Source organism: Chrysoperla carnea, chromosome 1 (assembly GCF_905475395.1).
Source record: "Chrysoperla carnea chromosome 1, inChrCarn1.1, whole genome shotgun sequence".
In the NCBI taxonomy this organism is placed as follows: domain Eukaryota; kingdom Metazoa; phylum Arthropoda; class Insecta; order Neuroptera; family Chrysopidae; genus Chrysoperla; species Chrysoperla carnea.
The window spans coordinates 79,042,531-79,059,809 of NC_058337.1; the positions used below are offsets into that span (position 1 = coordinate 79,042,531).

General features: G+C 28.8%; 1 protein-coding gene across 1 annotated transcript; it reads right to left on the minus strand.

Annotated features, from left to right (window-relative positions):
• Window positions 1–328: 328 nt before the first annotated feature.
• On the minus strand, window positions 329–1,123 carry LOC123291199. Its single transcript, XM_044871608.1, has 2 exons — window positions 709–1,123; window positions 329–651 (listed from the first exon to the last, which is right to left on the minus strand). The coding sequence occupies exons 1-2, from the start codon at window positions 1,121–1,123 to the stop codon at window positions 329–331; spliced, it is 738 nt and encodes a 245-aa protein (XP_044727543.1).
• Window positions 1,124–17,279: the final 16,156 nt, after the last annotated feature.

Below are 17,279 nucleotides of genomic sequence, written 5' to 3' on the forward strand. Positions count from 1 at the left end.
TTAAAACATTTATTTTTCTTGTTGTGTTTCAGTACAAAATAATTTAAATAAATACAAAAAATTATTTAAATAGTTATTAAATAAATTAACAAAAAATTATTTTTTAACTAAAAAAAAAGGAAGAATTAAAACCCGTATTTTAATTTAAGAATAAAAAATCTAACTACTGTAGATTTTATAAAAAAATTTCGTACTTTGGCGAAAAAAAAAATAAAAAGCACATTCTCTTAAATAAATAAATAAATAAAATTCGTCAAATATGACGTAACATTTTCGTAAAACCTCAAATCAAGGCAGTAAAAATTGAATTTAAATATGGCTTTAGTTATTAATGTTGAACTGTATTGTAACCTCGGTATGCTAAATTTTGTGCACTTTCTTCATCTTCGAATGATCGTCGATCCCAACCTCCAGATCCACCTCCTCCAGAAGACCATCCACTGCTATGACTTTCATGTCCACCTCCTCCTTTTTGGCTTAATAACTTCTTTAAACCAATTATACCCGCTAAAAGTAAAGCAATTTTAGCCGTAATTAAAGCTTTACCCGCTAACAAGAATAATCCAGCAATGGCAATTGGTACCATAGCAGCCATTTTCATGGCAAAACCAGCCATCATCATACCCATCATTTTCTTCATTTTACCACGTCCTAAAGCAAAGGAAAATAGTTAATTCAATTTTAATAACTTTTCAAATAATAATTTACCTTCTTCAACAGATCGTGATAATTCCTGTGACGTAAATGAAGGGAAGGATAATTTAACTGTACGTGAACTGAAGAATGCAGCAATACGATCAATTAACATTTCATTTAATTGTTGATCTCGTGCTTCCAAATTCCGTGGTAAAGACCGCTCCAAGTCATTTTCCGATGTGATTAAAGGTAATTGAACATCCGCACTTTTGATAACATTTACACCATCAGCCAGGGGTATCGTATCCAATTTTAAAACACGATCAAAAAATGTCACAGCTTTTTTCTTTAAACATGGTGTAAAACCACCATCATTTCGTAAACATTCGTCATAAATTTTGAATGCTATACGAACACCAACACTGTCCTTATCCTGTGCCTTACACACACTAAGCAATAATACTACACTTAATAATTTCACAAACATGTTGTTTTTACACACTAATTCACTCGTTGAAATGCGTGTATTATTTGATGAAGTGGTAAGTTAAACTGATGAAGGTCTAATGATTACCGCTTGTATTTATATATGAAATGTATTTCACATCGTTTGGGAGATTGGGAAAAAAATCAGCAATTTAAATGGCGAATATTTAAATGGAATAGTGAAACAAGTACAGTGGTTCAGTTGTATAGTGGGTATACTGTCGTATTCATATATGCATATATGTGTCCCGATTTTTCACTTACAAAAATGACCTTTCTTTTTTTTCGTTTACCTTAACATTGAACATACAGCGAGCATGTATTGTAAATAATAATTGTGACCCCGTGTGTTGTATGCATATCATGATGTACTTCAACTATCTCTTTCTTTTATTTTTTTTTTTATTTTGCTTCATGATAATAATTGTAGTTGTTCCCATAGTTATAATAAATGTGTGTTGCATTCTTCTTCTGAAGAAGAGATTATTTCTTTTCTTTCTTTTGAATAAAATGAAATGGTAATTTACAAAATTTATTTCTATATAAAAACAATATTTGTGAGATTTTATTTAGGTAGTATTGTTTATAATTGACAAAATCAATACTTTTGTTCAGGTACTGTTTCCGATTTTTCATCGTATCGTTTAATAGAACACGAATAATTTATGGGAAGCACACCCACATTTCGATATTATTGGACAAGATTTCATAAATTTGCAAACAAAAATGCATAATTTAAGAACACGGTAGCTTAAATAAAGGCATTATTTTCAATTAAAAGGGTGTTAATTCAATTAAATTATTGAAATTAGATGAAATATTATATTATGAAATTAAGTCTAAAAAACTACATTTTCGAAATTTGACGAGAAAAGTCAAATGTACACTTTCATAGGTTTTCCCATTTCACAGGTGAAGTAATCTCGAATATTTAATAGTGGTTCCAGCAATTTTTGATTGCCAATTGATGGCTAAAACCCTATATTTTTCTCATATCCACTCGTCTGCTTCTAGGTTTCTAAGCTGTTCTTTATCATTTGGAATACGGTATGTTAATATGCAAGAGATAAGTGCTTATTATTCCGGACATTAAAAGTTTTTGTTTTCATGCTCTGTTCTGGTATAGTATCGTGGAACTTACTTTTTCACACAAGGATTGATAGAAAAAATATAAATTTCGAATTGAATTTCTACCAAATCTAGTTATTGGTTCTCAAAAAAATTTTTCAAACAAAAGTTGTTGATTCAGTATAAATGGAAAAACTTTCTAATTTAATATTTTTCTTTTGATCTTTAAAGCTGAAAGCTCCTTTAGATCTGCAACTTTTATAGTTTACTTTTTTCAATTTTTCTAACACCATTGTATATTAATAATAATAATAATGGGGTTTAACCTCCGTTTCTCTGACATATACGCCTATATACAGAGGCCACCCACATCATTATTTGTTAATCTTTATTTATTTAAATACAAACATATTTTTACAATTACATTTTGATGTGGGTGGAGTCGGTTTCTTCGTTCTTATCCAAGCGACGACAATGTGATCAATTCTGCACTCCCATTAATTATAAATTGTTCACACTGCCGCTGCCTGGATTCTAACCCGCAACCTAAGTCTAAATGGACATTCAGACAAAGAAAAACGCCTTAGACCCCTCGGCTATTTAGGCTCTTGTATATTCACCATTGTATATTGTCACACAAAGAAAAAAATCGGTACAAATTTCAACCATTTTCGAACTTCAATTTGCTATAGCTTCAAACTATTTCATTTTCAAGTTTTGCATCCATGAAGCCTTATGATACAAATTTATTTAGAAATAGTGAGAGTTATGTTTCGGATAATTTCAAAGCACGTATACTGATTTTTACGAAAAAATTCAAAATATTGCATCATTTTTTAAGAATGTTGACTTCATAATATTTGTTTATAAATAACCTAAAATTTTTAGCGAGGGGGGAAGAAACTGTATTTTTACCTTACTTACAAAAATGCTATATTTTGAGAAGGTACACGGGTACTTGAAGACAAAAGAAGAAATTACAAACAAAATTGAATACCCATACAGCGTTTTGATTTATGAATAAACAGTATTTTTAGGTTACAAGCAGATAAAAAATTAGACAAATAACCATTTGACTTCATACAATATATCCTCCTAGCTAAAAAATATACATTTATCTATGAATAATTAATTGAAAATTTTTTAGTACAGCGAAAATATCATGTAAATGTGTTTGCATTGTAATAACAAGTAGTACACTGGATACATAAATGTTGTAATTTACAAATAATATAGAATAGTTAGAAGCACTAAGTACTTCTCTTAAATTAACTTTCCAACATAGGAAACCCATAAGGAAATACCAATAATTTTATATTAATTTCTTTGTGGACACATGTGTGTTCGTTGGTTCGTCGAATTTTTTTCCCTTACGATTTCTTCTAAGTGACAGATGATAACGATTTCTGAGTTGTAACATAAAGATGTTCTGAACAGACAAAAAACGCGTGTCAGAATTGAGGTATTGGGGGGGGGGGTAGAAAAAAAATCTATACTTAACAATTTTCATTTAAAAGTAAGAAACTGGAAATGGAGTTCGTTAGTAAAGTTGTAGAAAAACAATTGAATAAATTCCCTGAACATTTTTTGTGTAAAAAGATAATGCATTTTTCGTTTTTGACGACGGATTCGATCTCGCCTGGAGCATATGGTAGGACTGGTGTATTAATATTATTATTACTACTTTGAACGATTGAGATATTTTAAGACAAGTATAACGATACATTAACAGTCGAAATCCATCCAGCAGTTTGGAAGATACGCGATAATTATGAAATTTACAGATAGCCACCTCTTTGCAGTCGGTAAAAAAATACATTATAAAATTTGTCTGAGTTTGTGTTGCGAATGTTTGTTTTACACGCAACAAATTCCCATAAAAAAATTAACTCAACTTAAAATATTTTTTAGTAGTTTTATATTTTTTTCTTTGCACATTCTGGGAAGGAACCGTAAGAAATATAGTTGCTTTGCGATGAATTAAAAATCTGAAAATCTACTTATTCACATCGTACGCGAGTTTCGATTCCATGACAACGATACACTATACTTTAATTAAAGAATTGTATGGATGCATATATAATTGTATGGATTACAGTTATGACTTACATTGAAAATTTAATATTATTGTCTCACAAATTTAAATAAATAATTATGATAATTTATTTTTTGACACATAATATTTGTGCAATTTGATTTCTTATTTTCACAATTTTTAATGCATTAAGTATAATTAATTAGTGTTTTTCAATAATTTTAATTTGACATTTTCTATAACATTAACATGTAAAGAACTGCAAAATTAGTGATAACAGCGTCCTTTATCTCCAAAATTTTTCACTAGAAACGCTGGCATCGATTTTATTGTCTCTACCATGACTACGCACACAATGAATGGCCTTCAGTTGTAGCAAATGTAACGTAAAAGCTTAAAGTTCTCAATTTTAAGTGTTCGTTGAATTTCATCTCGCGCTTACAGTCTTAGTTCAAGTCACATACATGCTACTCACGACAAAAATTATTCGGTTTTAGTGATATGACTAATTGTTAGTGAAAGTAATTAAAAAGTGTTTTCTTGTATTTTATTGACAGGTTTTTGGCACCTGCAGGTTGGAAATAAATCCTCCAGTGTTTTTAATGTGAATGAGAAATTTTCCAAACGTGTTTATTCTGTACCCATGAAAAGTAAAAAAGTTATTGTTAAATTCTACCACTATGTCTCAAGCAAGAGATTATATATCAAAATTTTTGATGTGCCTGTTACATGTAGGTGTATATACTACATGATAAAAGTTAAATTATTGATTATCTTTATTTAATCATTTTATTATTGATGATTTTGATTTTTTTTATTGTCAGTTTTTTCTATACTTATTAACACAATAATTTTTTTCTATAATACTATAATTATTCATGTTTGGCACTATAATATAGTACTCATACATACAATATAACACATAAATATATTATATATGTATGTATAATTGATTTTTGGGTCATTATAATAAACTAAACAAAGATCTATCTTCATCATAATCACATTATGCTATTAAAAACTCACACGGTCGCAATTTAATTACACATTATTGTATTTATACGTGTGAGTATATAAGAGATATTACTATTATAAGATATAATGTGCTTATTTATTATTTAAAAAAAAAATGCTTTGTTTGTAATTAAAATGTGTTGTGGCTTGTTTTTTGTGTATAATCATTTTATTATATGCGTCATAGTTTTCTAATTATAAAAGGAGACACCTCTGAGTCTAGTTCGATAATTCATTCTATGAGAAAGAGAAGAACTATCAGTAGGCACTGTCTATTGCATTTTTAAAAAAATTTTACTTAAATTTCAATCAGCTGCACCTCCGCGAAAAATCATAGAATTTTTAACTTCAATAGCTCACTTTTACTTTGTAGTTTTGGCATCTATTGGTTCAAAATTTTTATCAATACTTGCCGCTTTGGACGGAGAGTTGAAAGGGTGAGAAAAGTTGTCCCTAAATTTTATATAAAATTTCATACAAATTTGTTTAAACCACGGGAAAGCTTATTTGTTTTTCATAGAACAATAAAAAATTCCCGTAAGTGCTTTGTGGACCAAAATATTTGCTTCCTAAGCAAAATTGACACTCCTTAATTTAAAATCCTCCAACATTTGAAATGATCATCATACTGAAATTTTTTTCATATCATATATTTTATAAAAAAAGCGCTATATAAAATATTATAATGCTCGTAAGAAAACTTGTACTTTCTCGTTTTGGAACAATTGTTATTATTCCTTGCCGCTTTGTACGGAGGGTGGAAATGGTAAGAAATGTAAAAGCCTACACAGGTTTACTTGAAAATGAGCTAAAAAAGTTCCCGTACGACCTTTTTAAATCAAGATTTTTGCAGTTTAAGCAATTTTGTCTTAGTAATATTCTTTTATCTATGGTAACACACAATTATGCCATCGAAGGCGATGCAAACACCGTCTGCGAATCTGGTTTGCCAAAGTCGAGGCTAGCTTTTATTACAGTGTACGGGTACCCTTAGACTAACTACCAGTAAATCAAATGCCAGGATTTAGACATTCTTTATAGCAGCACCTTCGAGTGGCAAAGAAAATAGTTCTGGGATATATAATTTGTGTCGACATACGTATCCAATTTGAAAACTCCTTTTAATTCTTATTTTTCGTAAACAAAAGAGGAAACCCAATATTTTTTAACGAGGTGATTCTAGAAACAATTGAATATTTGCGAATAAATGTAAACCGCCAATAAAATTAGTTTACAAAAAACAAAATTACTTTAATGAGTAACATAACTAATAATCATTTGCGTATTAACTTTCTTTGATATTATTTTATAGCTCCGGTTGTCAAAGTAGGTATTCATTTTCTATATTGTATAAATCAAAAAGTTTAATCACATTACACAAATAAAATAAACACAGCGATAATGGGTGATTCAAGCTTATAAAACTCTGTTGGTCAAATAAATCCAGGGACATTTAATTTTCTACACTAATTTTCTAATTAAGTAGTGTCGAAAACATTATGTTTGGAAAAGGGTATGTATGATTTTTTTTGGCGGTAAGAGATGAATTTCATCTTTTCATATCCTGGGTCACGGGCAATTCTCTTTTGACACGCATTAATTTTGAGTAAAATTATCGATTTTTGACAGATCTTATCAATGATGTTAAGACTTTGATATCTTGCTTTATTTGAAATAAAAGTAAAAGTTTAGTAGTCTCGCTATAATATATCAATTTTTCTTCAGCCATTTTTCCGAAAATTGGGAAAAACAGTCAAATATATATTTATATGCTAATTAACAATATCATGAAACTAATAAATTTAATAAAAAAAAATTTTCAAACCAAAATTTCTTAAAAAAATGTAGAGTGAACAATTTCGATATCTTTAGGTTCTTAAATACGATGCCAAAACCTTTTTTTTTTTTGGGTTTTTTTTTTGCATTTGAAAAAATTCAAATTAAAAACATTACTTTGAGCGGACCATATGTGGCGCCAGGATGTGTCGTGACCAATTTTTGTGGCTAGGAGCTACTCTTACAATTTAACTATAGGTTTGTATCATCGGTTATTACTCAATAATACGTACCTTTATGCATATTAAATTGCATAATTATTAAACTTTACCAATTTTCATAGTTAAATTCATTATAATATAATTAATATTTGTGTGAGGTTTCCAACATAGTGTGTAGGAACATCATACACCACAGGATAACAACATATAAATTATTATTATTATGTGGAATATGCATTTAATATTTACAGGATGGCTTAAGCTACACTTGCCCTAAACAAAACAATTCAGTAAAAAAGTTTTTACAAATGAAATTTACAAAATTTAAAAAACCCCCGACAAATTTTTCGGTTACGGAACCCTAAACTCGCACTTGAAACATATATAAGAACACTCTCCATTAAATTACCTTTTTTCTTAAGGAATTTTGAAGATAGTCGCCATTTTTTTACTACGATGCCACTGAGAAATATACCGACTCACAAATAAACAACTTAAACTTATAACAATCATTCTTAAATCAATATCCAAATGATGGTCAAGGACATCAGATGAGATTAAAGGGATAGTTCGAGAGCTGTCATTTTTTGAGAACATTTTTTGAAAATATTTTAATTGAAATCGAAATATTTGAATTGACTTTGTTTGTTCTTTTGAATTATTGCTTTGAATTACTTAATTATTTTACCATTTCACTTTTCGAAATGAATTGAGCCAGGTTTATTTGACCATTCATTTATGTTCATAGTAATTATTTATAGATTAAAATTATTTGTCATGCCTTTTCCAAACTGAATCGATTTTGATAGCTATAATAACATATCAAGACAATACATTTTTATTTAAATATGGATTTAAAAGTACATTATAATAGATTAAATGCTGAGTTAAATTTAGATAAAAAATCGTGAGGGCAGCTATTCGAAAGATACGGTCTCGTAGTTGCCCTGCCAAGTAAGAATTCATGGTTTTGGTATACATAACAATTCCTTTTTTTCCATTTTTTTCACAATAACAAAAGTTGCTTCACAAAAGACGCTCTATCTCACAAACTAATTGACTTACAGACGTCAAATTTTGACACGAATCATTTGAAGGTTGGTACTATATAAAAATAATATGCATTTAATACTAGCGACGCCATTTATGTGTCAGACCGGGGACTTATCAGCCAACCTATTATGAAGAAATCAATTATAATTAATATATATTCATCTCACGTCTACAATCACAAAATATAGCCTGCTATCCTCTTTATATCATGTAGATACTACACTTCAGCTCAAAATCATCTTTAAATGGATGTTAACAAACAATTTAAATAAGCAAACACATTGATAGTCAAGCAAATACAGGATATTTAGACAATTAACTCTTTGCTCATACAATCTGTACACATTATGTGTTGTTGTTTGATGAATGTAACAAGACTTTAATGAGTATACACAGTTTAATTTAATTATAAAATTTACATGATTATTTACACTGTTATAATAATAAATTTGTATGTAATGTACCTACTCTGCTCTTTCGATGCAATGAAATTAATTATTAATGAATAAACAAATCTTAATTTATACATATTAAAATGTTTTAAAACTTTACTAAATGAAAACTTTACTTATTCATGAACGAATCTTTATAAAAACTAAGAAAGTTTGCACTTCTGCGAAAATTATCATAATTCATTTGAATAGCACCTGGAATGAGCACCGTATCCAGTGTCGTTTTGTATCAAATATTATAATGTTTTGAGTCACATACAATATAGGATAGTTGAAACCTTGTTATAGGTCATTTTATAGACATAGAATATCATGTTTGATGTACGGCTTCGCCATAATCATGATTGTTAATTGTATGCTATTAGCGATTATCTACGATTAATTAATTTAGGTTGACTATATTTGGATATATTCTTTTTGGTTTGTTTTGATAGCCGAAAAAAATCGAAAAAAAATGCTTTTAAATAAGATGTTGCTGTGTAGCTGAATGTAATTCATTGAATAATATTTTACATAAATATCCTAAAGCAGAAAAACAAATGGATAATTTATAAGCCGAAGGGAAACTTAGTATGAGATTCTGTTCAATCCATTTTATGCAAAGTGATTTTACCACCACCAAAAATTAAATTCAAAGAGATGAAGCAGAATATTATGCAATGTTATACGTTTCGCACCCTTCAACGCATTCTACAATCGTTCTTTAATCTTTTTATTCAATGACAAGTGAAATTTACAAAATTTTAAAAACCCTCGGCAAATTTTTCGGCTACGGAACCCTAAGCTCACACTTGAAACATATCTAAGAATACTCTCCATTAAATTACCCTTGAAAAGAAACTAAAAAAATCAAAATCGGTTCATCCTTTTAGGCGCTATGATGCAGGCAGACACACACACACATAGCGGTCAAAATAACACCTCTGTCTTTAGTTCATGGGTTAAAAAGGATTAGCTGAGTGACCTAGCGGCGCTGAGACCATAAAAATATACTGGAATTATTTGTTGGATTAGATTATTTTCTATTGGCTGTCAACGAGGGATACGCTTAGGCCATAGTGTCCTTTATGATACTATCTCTCCGCTGATAAACCGCTCCTCAAGTATTTTGAGAGGTTGAGTACAACTCAGAATTAGCTGTAAGTAAAACCACGGTTTTCTCCTGAAATTCTCAGATACTATGTAGATTTTTCGTTATTTTATATTTGTCTAATGCTTATTTTTTGCTTAAATCCACTGAAGTATACAGTCCCGCCCACGTATTTAAAAATATCATGTATGGGGAAGTTTCAAACACTACTGAACAACTATAGTTGGAATGCTCAAAACAAATATCGCAAATTCGGTACATTCGTATTTTGTATACAACTTTCGTAACATTTCAAAAAATTCAGACATTTTTTCAAACCATAATCAAAGTTTGGGCTCTCACAATGTATTTGTGTCCTTACACGAAATATTTTCACGTTCTTTTAAACTTTTACAAAACTTATCATCTAGCCCGTTTTGCCTTTCTTGCACCTGGAATAAAAACAGAATATTACAACGTTATAATGAATGTTAACAAAAACAACGAATTTCGTTTTCACACATGTTAATTATTTATTTAATATTTATTTATTTAATTAATAGTTTTGTATTAAATTACTAGGTTTATAAAAATGATAATTAATTAGGTTTATAAAAATGAAATTCACGATTAATAGTTAATTTAAAGTTCTATTAAAATCATTAAGGTGTGAATTATTTAAAGCTTGCATAAGATTATATAACACTGTGTCCAAAAATAAGGTGTCATTTGAATTTAAACTGCGCGCGTTTGTTGTGCCCGGCCAAACAGTCAACAAGGAATATTATTTGAACGTTATGCGTCATTTGCGAAACGCTATCCGCCTAAAAAGGCCTAGAATATATTTCTCAATTTTTCATCATATTTCCTATATTTTTCAATTCCTTCAATCTTATTTCAAGAATTATTTCGCTAATGTATACATATGGAAGAAATATGTGTATTTTTGTAATAAACTTTTTTTTTTCTAATCGCATAAGGGTGTTTTGAATTTAATTTTTAACACGTTTCTATTACAAATTTTTATACCATGTATACATGAAATATACATGGTATATTAAGTCTAGTTCCAAGTTTGTTACGCTTAAAAATATTGATGCTACCCAAAAAAATTTGGTATAGATGTTCATAGAATCACCTAATTAGTCCATTTCTGGTTGTCTGTCCGTCTGTCTGTCAACACGATAAGTTAAAAACGAAAACAGATATCAAGCTTTTAACAGCGCACTCAGGACGTAAAAAGTACCTATCTTGTAAACCGTCAGAGATAGAACAAAAGTTTAAATATAAAAATGTTCCTTATTAAAAAATAAACAACTTTTGTTTGAAACATTTTTTTGTAAACATCACTGTTTACTCAAGATGGCACAAATTAGATGCAAATATAGTATGTATTAAGATGGGATTGATTATATCAGGTATGTTTGTGTGACATGTATAGGTATATGTGTAAGGTGATAGATTAATCAACAATGTTTTTGCATGGTATTTCTACAATTAACTCAGTCAATTGTTTGTTTTCACTTGTTTTATTTCGATTTTAACTACCAAATGTTGATAGAATCGTATATTTTATTTTTCAATGTTCAAACTTTAATAAATAAACAAATTAGCATCTGCATCGACTTGAAATTCTGATATTGCATTTACATGCAATTCTTCTGTGAATTTAAAGTTAATGCAAAATGTCTCAAGCGAATCTATACGTTTTCATTAAATAATTTGTGGGTGGCCTTTAATGTAAAAGTAAATATAAAACGTATTTTCATGCTTATAAAACTATGTCATTTCCTGTTTATGGAAAGTCAATATCATTATGAGTTTGAAATACATAATATTTAAATAATTTTATCATGATAAAATTATTCACTTAATTATGAGACCATAAATATGTGTGGTTTTTAGAATTGCTACTTGGCTTTAAAAACCATAGCAAATATGAATAATAATTAAACGAATAGGATATGTTGTTTAAGTTCTGCTTAAAAAAATTGAATTATAGTTATTTAAAAATGCACACGCATTGCATTTTTTATTCATTTGAGCATATAAATTTATTCTATTTGTACAATATTGGAAATTTATATAATATGAATGCCAGATTTACGCACAGGTATACGAAGCAGAAAAGGTTTACTGAAGCTCTCATTTTCAAAGCTAAAACATTATAATCAGAAAGCGTTTTAAAATTTATATTCAAATGCACATCCTTCGGTTCATATAATGTTATTCAATATAGTTTCTAAGAAACGATATTTTGTTTATTGCGGAGTTTTTATAAGGAAGGAATGTACGTTTGACATCAAGAAATCAGTGTCAACGTTGGGTCGTTTATAAAAAAATATTAAAATCCATTTTCCCTAGAAATTAATCACATAATTTTTTTCGAGTAGTTATTAATAAAACACGGATCCGTAGAAAATGCAAATTGGCCTTGATTTGCTCTTAAACATGAGCTTCCAGGTCAAAGTCTAGGTCCCAGTTTTTTGATCAGATATGGACCTTAACTTTTCCTTTAATAACGGATTGGGGAAATATCATCGACCTTTTGTAGTTGCTATCACCACCTCAGAATGTAAATCGGTCGGTCGCTTACCACGAAACTTATTGTATACATGAGAAGAAAGAACATTTGGTTAGGCTTTTGTTTAAAATTGTTGACATCTACCTCCATAACGATACTGACATCCTAATAAAAAATCCAAATCGGTGGAAACTTCTAAAACCGTTTGTTTTAAAATTACAGCCCCTAAGATAGCCATAAGCCCAATTTTTGAATTTATGGATAACTAGCCCGATGTACTCGTCCGATTCGCTGGATTCTTCTTGCTCTCACTTATTCCCCTTCCATAAACCTGAAATAGAAATTGGGATTGTTTCTCACAGGTAAAATTCGATTGGATAGATGGCCAAAAATTGTATCTCGTTCACCTTTTTTACATAAATCTGTAATATATGCTTTGTAATGGTGTTCAAAGATAGCACAGTGAAATGTCAAAATAATAAATTTAATTAATTTTATTATTTTTTATATCTTTATAAATTATAGCTCATGTGTAATCGAGATGTATAAGCTATACTATTGTAAAGTTTCATTAAATCGATTGAGTAGTTTTGTAGTTAAAGCGTTACAAACACACAAACAAACAAAAAAACACACTTTCAAATATAAATATACGATACCTACTTAGTTTTCTATTACTGGGTTAATTTTTCCGAAACGAATGGTTTTAGAGGGGTTCATTCATTTGTACTTTTGATCTGGACGACAATATGGTTCTGTATAAATATCTTCTAGAAAATGTACGCTGTCGATTCATTTTTTTCTAAAAATCTGATGGACCAACTCTGGCTATCATTGTTCCAACCACAATGGTGATCGGCAAGGAAATTGCAAGTTACTTGAGAAGACTTACTGTATATACTAAGTCAAATTACGATAGAAAAAAAAATTAAAAAAGTTGCAGTGAGACGATCTACGGAGTGGGCCTCTTTTGATTACTTTCATGAACATTTAGGACATCTTACATGGAGGCTATTATTTTAAGCCTGCATTCCAATTTTGTTTACACTTTTTCTTGTCTATATTTATCAAGTGATAAAATTATCTATTTAATTTTATCAATAGATAAGTGGTAACAATCATCACCAAACTGACAATCTTCTCTAAAACTTTAATACATTTACATGTCAGTAATTATGAGTATCATAATCACTAGTTCTTTTGTTCGAAGAAACAGAAGGAAAAAACTTAATTGCATTAATTTGTCTTTGATCTTCTTAAATAATTTCCCATACTGTACACATATAAGGCATACAATTCAATTAATAATTCCACTTTTAATAACACAAAATAAGTATACCAACAAGAATATTTACAATAATTTTTTCTTCTTCAATTGTATATTTTTATTATTTCATATTTTTTTGCAATTACAAGTTCAAACGCCTAATTTCTCTTTATGACATCTATTCCCGGGTCAAGTTAAACAACAACAACAAACAAGTCAGCAAATCAGACAGTTGTATTTATAAACCATATATACATTGTTTTAATGTTGATAAATAATATTACAAAAAAAAAAACAATAATAAATTGTTAATGTTTATTAAGAAACTAACCAGAAAATTGTTATTATTTTACTATACCAAGAGCCAGGTTTGTCAAATTTTGATCGTACAATGAACTTCTTATATGGGCTCGGATTGATAAGGCGGTTTATACTTGGTCTACATGTAATTACAGGTAACAAAAGTGAAGAAGTTTGATTCTATCAAGTCAAGGTATTCGGCCTTACAAACATATTTTAGCTATAGAATTTTATCCAGTTATGGAAACAGCGAACCAATTCTTTTAGTTTTGACTTTGATAGATTTTTTATGGAACTGTTTTTGTACCATTCAATTTTGTTCTATGCCTGTAAAACTCCCAAAAGTCCCAACTCCCAAACTCCCAAGTCCCAACTCTCAAATATTTAAAATAAAGTAAAGTATGATATATTGAAAATGTAAGTTCTTGAATTAATTTTACTCAAAACTAAAGAATAACGCAGATTGTAAACCTTACGCCTCTTACGTCATCTACCTTATTGACATATGCTTACGAGATAAGACTAAACCTAGAAAGACAGGCTGTTGGTGTAAATAATATTAGCTGATATCTAACGCAAAATTATCAATTTACTATCTAAATGCAGGTTGGTGTTGATGAGAGATAATAACAGATTATTATTTAGATATAAATTTCATAAATTATATGTTAAATTTTTTCTATCAATGCATGTATGTTTGATATTAAACCTTCATTTCTTGACGATAATTTTTATGTAGAATCTCATTGTGGGTGTTAACTTTAATCATTACATATTTATCAAAATAATATATGTAATGTTATGATATTAGAATTTTCTTAAGGGTAATGAATCATGAAATTATTTCTCGACGAATATTGTTCAATTTTTGCAACCACTGCAGCTATTTGAAAAAATAGATTCATACAGAATATATTCGAATATATTAAACAGAATTTACAATTTTTAGTACATCATTATAATAATCTTTTTTTTTTAATAAAAGAGAATGTAAATGAATTAAGAGTATTGCAAAGGAATTTCCACCCTTCACCCCACTTTTATTTGAGATTTTTCTTTGACAAAACACACACTCAATAATTTCGGCTACCAATGCTACCTAAAACCTCTTAAAGTTTCCTTTAATAGTGTAGCATTGGTTCTATATGAAATATAGGTCGGACGAAACGTTGAGATACCGATACTTGAATTACTTTCAAAATATTCGTTGATCTAGATCTCGTATACCTTTTAAAGAACTTTTCTAGAATTTTTTGAGATCCTCTAAGAATTTGTTGCTTTCTCAGCATGACTGGTGCTTAACATTATACACAATTCTATGTGTTCGTAAGAGTTTTGGAATCTTCATGTTTTGAAATAAATATTTACAAAAGCGAAAACTATTTCGAAAGTCCTTCAATAAGCTATAAAAGATATTGAAAAAAAAAAACAAAAAATGCTGAAACTTTTAAAAACTGTTTTTTTTAATAAAGTGTAAAATATTTTTATAATAGTTTAAAATTATGAAAGAATTTAAGAAAAAATCAATTTGAACCTACGTGACACAAATAGAAATTAAATTTTTTGATAGGCTTTTGTGGCATTATTGGTGTTTTTCGTTTATTTTAAGATTTGAAATATCTAGAGTATCAGAGTATCTAAAAGAAGGAAAACAAAACGTTTTTCGTTTCGATAAACTCAAAAAATAGGTGGCTCAGTTGCCTATAGTGTGCCATCTGCCGTACAAAATTTACCAAAATCTGAGGACTCAATTTCCACCGTCACAACAAAAAATTATAGTTATAATGTGATACTAAACTGGGGGAAAATAACTAAAACATTGTCAGCGAAAAGTAGGTGTTGCGTTATCACGTAGACAATCATTACAACCAACCAATCAATTTTGATTAAATACGTCAATATGATTGCATTAGTTTGTTGTTATTGAGATCTTAAAAATTAATATCAAATTGAATTTCCATTTGAAAACCATGAAAATTGCAATAATAAAATTGATATGTTCCTCAAAAAAGTGAATCAATCAACACTACTTTTTTATCAACAGTAAAAATTATCTTTCTAAAGATAAACTTTCCAATATTGTGCTGCACTTTATTACTCATACTCTCTGAGAAAGTAAAATTTAAATACGCATAAAATTTTACATAGTTTTTTAACTTGTTTTTTGTTAAATAATTCACAGTATTTTAACAAAAAAAAAAGGTTTTATTTTTACTCTGAACAAAAGATTAAAACACAAAAAATTTGAAACAAATTAAAGAAGAAGAATATGAATATCTACCTAATAATATAATTTAAAAATTTCTCTTTATATCATTTCGCATCATCCTCATATCTATTGTCGAAGCAAAGAATCTGTTTTTGGATGTGCTGTTTTAAAATATATTATTTTCACTCTCACAATAATATCTTATTATTATTATTATTTTTTGTTTATTAAAGTTAGGTAGTATAACGGTAATTTGTAAGTTGCATTGTAATAATAATCTTTGACGTCTTTGTATATGAATCGTAATTATTTTACTCCGATTGAAATGAAATACTTGCATATTTATATCGTGATTTTAACATTAAAGTAGAAGAATCATAATAGTGATTTCGAATTATGTTCGAAAATGGTTTGAGTTATATAGGTTATATTCACTTTATCTATGTTTTTCAAACTTGGAAAATATTCGCCAACATAACCGCTTACGTCGTTATCACAATAAATAACGGTAGCTCTTTGTCACTTTATAGGACTACTATAGCAGTTCAAAGTAATTTAGACTAAATTAGACGGTTATATTACTACTGGCTTGAAATTTCTAAGGGAGAAATCAAAGGAATAGTTGTCAGGGTACCGAAATTAGTAACGTTAGTCTATCTGCTAGGCAATTATATTTATACCAAATTTTATAAGAATAAAGCATTTCATTTGGTTCTTCTGGACTTTGAAAAAGCTTTTGTTCACCTACATTCTCAAATTCTAAAATTTACTTATTTCAAAGTAAAAAGAAGAAGTTCTGTCTCAAAAGCAGTTTTCTTCAAAACTTCGTGTTAGTTATTCGGGATTTCTATGCAATACAAGCTATATAATATCAACTAAACACAATTTCAACTAAATTTCTTCATTTTTCGAAAAGCTATTAGAAAAAATTAATAATATGAGGTAACTGCGGTTTTATTGAGATTTTGACCTAATTTTTCTATGGTCAGGGTTCGATAGCATGCAAGGTCGATACAGAAATTCATAACAAACAATTCTTTTTATTTATACGCTTCAATCCGATCAATGGATATTCAAGGAAACGTCAGCAAGGAAAACAATATAGGGATAAATTATCTCTAAACCGGTTCTGGAACAATGTAGGGATAAATTATCTCAAAACCGGTACA